The sequence below is a fragment of the Eulemur rufifrons genome, chromosome 3, assembly GCF_041146395.1.
Source record: "Eulemur rufifrons isolate Redbay chromosome 3, OSU_ERuf_1, whole genome shotgun sequence".
Classification (NCBI taxonomy): Eukaryota; Metazoa; Chordata; class Mammalia; order Primates; family Lemuridae; genus Eulemur; species Eulemur rufifrons.
The window spans coordinates 28,981,926-28,988,373 of record NC_090985.1 but is presented as its reverse complement, the minus strand read 5'-3'; the positions used below and the strand labels follow the sequence as shown (position 1 = coordinate 28,988,373).

Sequence of the window (6,448 nt, the reverse complement as noted above, 5' to 3'; positions counted from 1 at the left end):
ACATGGAGGAGTCCTACCCACTGTTTAGAAGCCAAATTAACACTCTGGCTGCTTCTTCGGCTCGGGTTTCCCCATCTTTGGCCCAGAAACCGGATCCCACAAAGTCATTATTTTGCTTCCGCAAGCTTGAAACGTTGCAGAGGCTGCGTGCTCCCTGGGGGAGATTCTCTGCTCTCCACGTGCGCTTTCCATCAGGAGCCCGGAACTTTCCTCCTGGCTGCAAATTCTTTCCCTTCCTGCTTCATTTCCCTCTCCCGGGAAGTGGTGATTTTTGGATTATTTCTCCCTGGGCTATCTCTGGTCACAACTGAGAATCAAAGCCCGTTGGCTCATTTTTCTAAAGTTTTCTTTTGAGGAAAGAGGTAAATTTGTCAAGTGTCCGGTCAGAGTTTTGTAGCACCAAGAGTTTCCTTAAAATGGGCAGTTACATTTCAGACGGCGGCTGACAAAAGAAGGAAGAAACAATCACCTGCTCCACAAATCAAGTTTTCCCAACTTTAGAGGAACAGGAAACAATGCACAAAGCATCAGCATATGAAATAATAATAATAATTAACAATAATAATATTAATAATAATCTGACCGACCGGCAGCATCTGTTGGATTTAATAATTTTGAGGTCTCTTGAGAAAATAAAACAAAAACAAAAAGAAAGGAAACAAAAGAGACACATGGCTGAAATGTTTCAAGACCTCTGGCTTCCCAGCAGGCTCTGAGTTCAAGTTTCAGCAATCCACCGCAGTCTGGCTTTCCGGAATCTTCTAGGGGCCCTTCACATTGCTCGGCCGGGCAGCGAGGCTGGCAAAGTAGGCACACTGGGAAGGGTCGCACTGGCCAGGGGGGCCAGGCGGGCCTGGGGGACCAGGATGTCCGGCTGGTCCTGTCTCCCCTTGAGGGCCAGGGGTCCCAGGGAGTCCATCTTTAGTATAGCCAGGTTCCCCAGGTTGGCCTGGCCCAAGGACAAAAGAAACAGAAGGTGGTTCAAGTTTTTTCTGGAAGCAAATGGGCCCTGCCCTTACAGCTTTCATTCAATATGAACTCAGGACTTGAAACATCTTCGCAGAGAACAGCCCCACGGTCTGATTAGGATGGTGCACAGGACACCAGGTGGGGCACCTTAGCATGCAGAGGAAGGATTGCCTTAACTGTATAACCTGGGACAGTAATCCGGGTACCAATGGAGAGACATAAACAAGGCTAAATCCAGACCAGGTGTGTTCTCCACTCAAGAGCTGGATGAGAAACCAGGCCTTCTATGATCTTATGTGGTTCTTCTGGGAAATGTGTCTACACTGAGAGTAGGACACCAAGTACTGATCATTAACCATCAGCCCCAATTCACATGTCCTTAGAGATACCTGATGACATTCCATTATCTGATATCCAACTTGTCCCAAATAGTCTATTTTCTCAGCTTTATCTACATGTTACATTTGAACCACAAACTTGGATTACATTAACCTATTCTGCAAAATCATAGCCAAAGATAACATCCAGGATGTAACTAGAAGTCTAGATCCAGGAAATATTACCTATAGATAACCTTCTATGCCTCCACTTACTGCATCATAATATCATATATAATCGATCTATCTCCCTTTTTATCTTTGGCAGCTTGGAAGGTCAGTGTTAGGTTTTGTGATTATCCCTAGTAGTGACATTCCTTCTTAAGTTTTAGTAATTACTTTGTTAGAAAGGCACCTATAAAATAAACAAAAAGTAGACTTTTCCCTTGAAAGGATCTTTAGACACTTCTTGAATTCTACTAATGCTTTGGTAATCATTATTTAATCTGCAGTCCTACCTAGATCAAATTTTGGGACCAGCAATGTTGTTCATTCCTTTGGCTGGAAACCACTGAAATGTGGTCATTATCTCAAATTCACATTGGCATAATTACTTCCCCCTTCAAAATGGTTTATCCCCTTGTCTTTTTATCTTTATTTGAAATTGCCTCATTTAAAGACATATTCTTAATATTATAAGTTACTTTAAAGTAGGCAAGTTATAAAAATAAATATTTGCACTGTATTTCTAATTATCTTCTCTAATGAAAATAATAATAGATGCCCGCTATAGGAAATTTGGAAAATCATGAAGGTATAAATACTAAAATTTAAAGTCTCTATAAGCCCAATATTCAGAAATGACCTCAGGCAAACATATAAATTAGAATTACATAAAAAAAAATGCAGCTTCCATGAGGAGGAGTTTGGTCAATATACAGTCGAATTTCTTCCACTTACTACATCTGCACCTTCTCTTGGAATGTGATTATTCCTGCATTCTAGAGATCTTCCAATATAGCCACCGGGTGGGGTGGCCAACTTGTCCAGGTTTTCTCAGTTGTGTTCTTACGAACCCCCTCAGGCCTAGGAGAGCTGACTTGGTGGGGTGGTTATCCTACCACCTGACCAGCATTCCCCAAAGTATATTCTGGGAAATACTAAGGGGCTATAACAAGTGCATAGTGAAAGGAAAAGGGCTAATCCTTCAAGGGAGTTCAGAAAATGCTAAGTTAAACAAAGTAGACGTTATTTGTTCATGTGAGGCTCCTTAGCACTCACAATCACACTAGTGCTAATAGCATGAACATGCGCTAGGAATGTCTGAAAGGGAGATGTGGTCCCCAGCATTGCCCAGACTTATTTTGCCCAAGTCAGCTTTCCCCGCCCAGGACAGTTTTGTAGGATTTTAATTCACAGGATACACATCAAGAATTCATGGGATACACTATAGTTTTCTTTTTCTTTTCTTTTTTTTTTGTTTTTTGTTTTTTGTTTTTTGTTTTTCAGCTCATCATCAGGGTACAAAAGTTCAGGCTACATACATTGCCCATGCCTCCCCATCCCCCTGAGTCTGAGCTTCGATTGTGTCCATTCCCTAGACAGTGCACATCGCACTCATCATGTAGGTGTGCATCCATCCCCTCCCCCCACCCCATGCCCCCCAGTCAGAACTTCAAGCGTGTCCATTCCCCAGGCAGTGCGCATCGCACTCATCAAGTAGGTATACACCCATCCCTTCCACCCAGCCCCGACCTCTGTCTGATACCCAATTGGTCAAGAAGCTTGCATTTTAGAAAATATTTAATAAAACAAATAAGTGACCTCTGTCTCCTCATCAGTTGAACCTAACCCCTCCTCCCCATCCATTCCTGACTCTGTGCCGCAGCCAGGAGTGTTGCTGTTTCCATCTCCCTGGGACTCCAGACACTATTCATACCTGGGATTCCAGGGGGTCCCATCTCGCCTCGAAGGCCAACTCCAGGTGCACCTGGGTCACCTTTGACTCCTCGTTCACCTGGTGAGAAAAACATGCACCTTCTGTGGTGGAGACCCGTGAGAAGGGCAGAGACAAGAAGTCCTGGCTCACCCACACTCACTCACACTGTACCTCCAATTCCCATGCACACACTCATTACACACACTCAAGCACACCCTCACATTCAGAAATACACACATGTGATCACCAAAACAAATGGACACTCCCTCCTGAACCCATGCTTAAATACAGGTATTTGCACATAAACATGTGGCCAGCACATATCTGCCCAATTCCATGCAGACATATACACCTTCACACACATGTTGACAAATATATACATATACTCATACACACATACACACTCAGACAATCAAATGCACATACCTGCACACTCTCTCCTGCATACTGCATATACACAAGTCCACATACATCCCCTCATACATGTCTACACTGCCTGTGGTCTCAAAGCATTTTGCCTGAATCTTTATCAAGAAGGAACTGGGTAACAAATAAACAAATTCAGTATGTTAGGAGATAAGGGCATATACAGTGACAAGACTTAGCTCTATCCTCAAAACGCTTGACTTTTAAGAAGATAGATGAAACAGGGCCCAAAGAACATTCTAACATGAGACAGATTGTGATACGACCGTCACAGGAGTTAGTAAGCACTACAGGTGTGCAGAGGAGAAAGGGGTCCATTCTCCCTGGGATGATATATGAGCTCAAATCTGAGTTAAGATTGTTCTGATTTGATTAAACTGTCTCTCACAAGTTGTTTTTTAAATCAATCTCTTTTTTTGGCTATTTTATTTCCAGAATATTTTCCGTATGCCACAAATTATATTTTATTTTGTAATCCCAATTGAAATTCTACAAGTTCATGGGGATTTTAGACTATTCATTCTTACTGTTGTAAGAATGAATAGTAAAATTCTTACTGTTACACTTGGTCAGCATTCTGCCATAGTCTAGTCTGATGTTCTCTAAGCTGTGTGCTTTTGTATTGACATTTATTTCATGTAGTTTGTTTTGTGAACTAATATGGGTAGGACTAGAATATACAAATTTAACAGAAAGCCTTTCAGATAGGAGAAACATTATAGGAAATGGATAAATAAATGAATAATTGATAAGGAAATTGGAGATTAAAAGAGGAAGATGTTGGGAGCTTCCATTTCCTGAACTTGAAGTCCTCCAGTGGTGGCTAAAATTATACCACACGCTTCTTCCTCCACGTGGTGCTGTCCTCCTCAGAAAGGAGTGAATCAAGCAGTGGGTGAGTCTGACCTCAGGGCCCTCCCCTCTTTCTGTCCTGTCTGTCCCATGGAGAGCGGGGCGGGCATTCTGACCTGCCACTGTGTGCTGAGTTAACTGTTGCCCAGAGCTCCATGTCCAGATAAGTCACTCCACTGGAGAGCTGGACAGTTAGCCACTGTTGTTAGCTGCAGGTCAAAGTTTACCCAATTTTAAAGCTTGCATTTCATCTCTGTTTGCCTGGAGATTACATGTTTTATTCCTCAGTTAGTTCTAAACTAGGTAGGGGAAGAAGAAGGAGGCATGTGGTCTACCCCCCTGAAACTTGAGCAGCAGAGATGGAGAGAGAACAAGAAAGTAGGAGGCAACGGATTCAATCTTCCCAGCAGAGCATAATTTTGTAAAAATGTCAAGTATGAAAACCTCTTATACATATGAAAAAATTATATGATGCCAAAATTCAGGGTGTTACCAAGCTACAGGGAATGAGAATGGAATGAATAATGCATGCTTGGTTGGAGTGTCACCTCACATCCAGGGTCCTTCTCAGCCTCTCTAGTCTACGAAACAATCTCCTCCATGTCTTCACTCACCTTTGGGACCTATAGGTCCAGAGGGTCCTTCCAGACCCCCTTGCCCAGGTCGGCCTGGCTCCCCCATGGGGCCTGCCCGGCCTGGAAGTCCATCTTTCCCAGGGGGACCTGGGGGCCCAGGTCTGCCTTGAGATGACTTCATGTGTGCTGGGGGCATCTGGGCCAGGAGGTATGCGAGTTTGGCTGTGGAGAGGGAAAAACAGAGAGGCATTTCATGAAGAAGAGATAGCAGACAAAGACAGGATGGCAACTCACTGCAAAGCTCATAACCAGGGAGACAATAACAACTACAAAAGCAAAACCAAGGATGCACCACCTAGCTCAGCTGTAGCACTTGAGTGTGCATCTTGTGGCTGGGGCTGGCCATGGTGGTGATCCGATCAGTGGTGACCCTCACTGTCCCTGGAGCCAGGTTGCCCTGGCTAATATCGCAGGGCAACCACTGCTAGCCATGTGGCCTTGGGTAAACTACCTGACCTCTTGCAGCCCTGGTTTCCCCTTCTGCAAAATGGAAGCCGTGACACAACGTGTACCTTGCCAGGCTGGTGTGAGGATGGGGTACATGGGACAACGCGTGTGAAACAGTGCCTGGCACTTGGTGAGTACTCAGGAGACACTGGCTGCCACAGAGGGACAGGACTGACCGAGGCCACAGTAGTATAGACAGTAGTGGTGGCAATAGTAGTAGCAGATATTGTCATTGTCACTTGGGGAAATTGAAGGCTGGGGGAGATAAGTTGCTTACACAGGCTATTTAGTGACTTTTCCTCTCTGAATGTCATCTGTAAACTGAAGGGCTGGATAAGATGGTCACTATATCCTTTTACGTCTAAAACATTAAGATTACAGAATTGATTAAAAACCCAGAGGTGCAATGCTGGCCGGGCCTGTCTTTCCATTGGATAGAAGATTTGGCCACTGGGGGCCCTCTGTGTCTGCCATACCATCACAGATAGTCAAGTCCAAACCCCGTCTTGTAGACAGTGTGGCTGAGGCCAGAGGCCAGGAGGCTGCCCAAAGGCCTGGCAATTGGAGGTGACACCATGGTGGAGCCAGGGCCTTCCAACTGCCGGCTGATCACTCTCCAGGGCGCTGCTTCCCCCACTCCTCTTGCAAGGCGGCAGGGGGCCCGCGGCCTATTTCTGTGACCTTGACAAATTGCTCCACCTCTGTGAGCCCTGATTGCCTCATCTTTAAAGTGCAGTCGATACTTCCTCCTCAATGGATTGTTTGGAAGGAGGGTCTCACCCAGCAGAGGCGCCATCCAAACCCTTTTGAAACAGGTCTTGTCTCTGATTTGGGGCTGGAAACTCCCTGAGGGCAACATCGGA

The 6,448-nt window shown here is 44.9% G+C and overlaps 1 protein-coding gene across 1 annotated transcript in view; it reads right to left on the bottom strand.

Annotated features, from left to right (window-relative positions):
* Positions 1 to 761: 761 nt before the first annotated feature.
* The window catches only part of COL22A1 (collagen type XXII alpha 1 chain), a 236,758-nt gene continuing 231,071 nt past the window's right edge, over positions 762 to 6,448 (bottom strand). Inside the window, exons 64-66 of the mRNA XM_069465956.1 lie at positions 5,118 to 5,300; positions 3,226 to 3,303; positions 762 to 949 (exon numbers count right to left, since the gene is read on the bottom strand). Coding sequence (XP_069322057.1) covers positions 762 to 949; positions 3,226 to 3,303; positions 5,118 to 5,300 — 449 coding nt within the window. The remainder of the gene's footprint in view (positions 950 to 3,225; positions 3,304 to 5,117; positions 5,301 to 6,448) is intronic.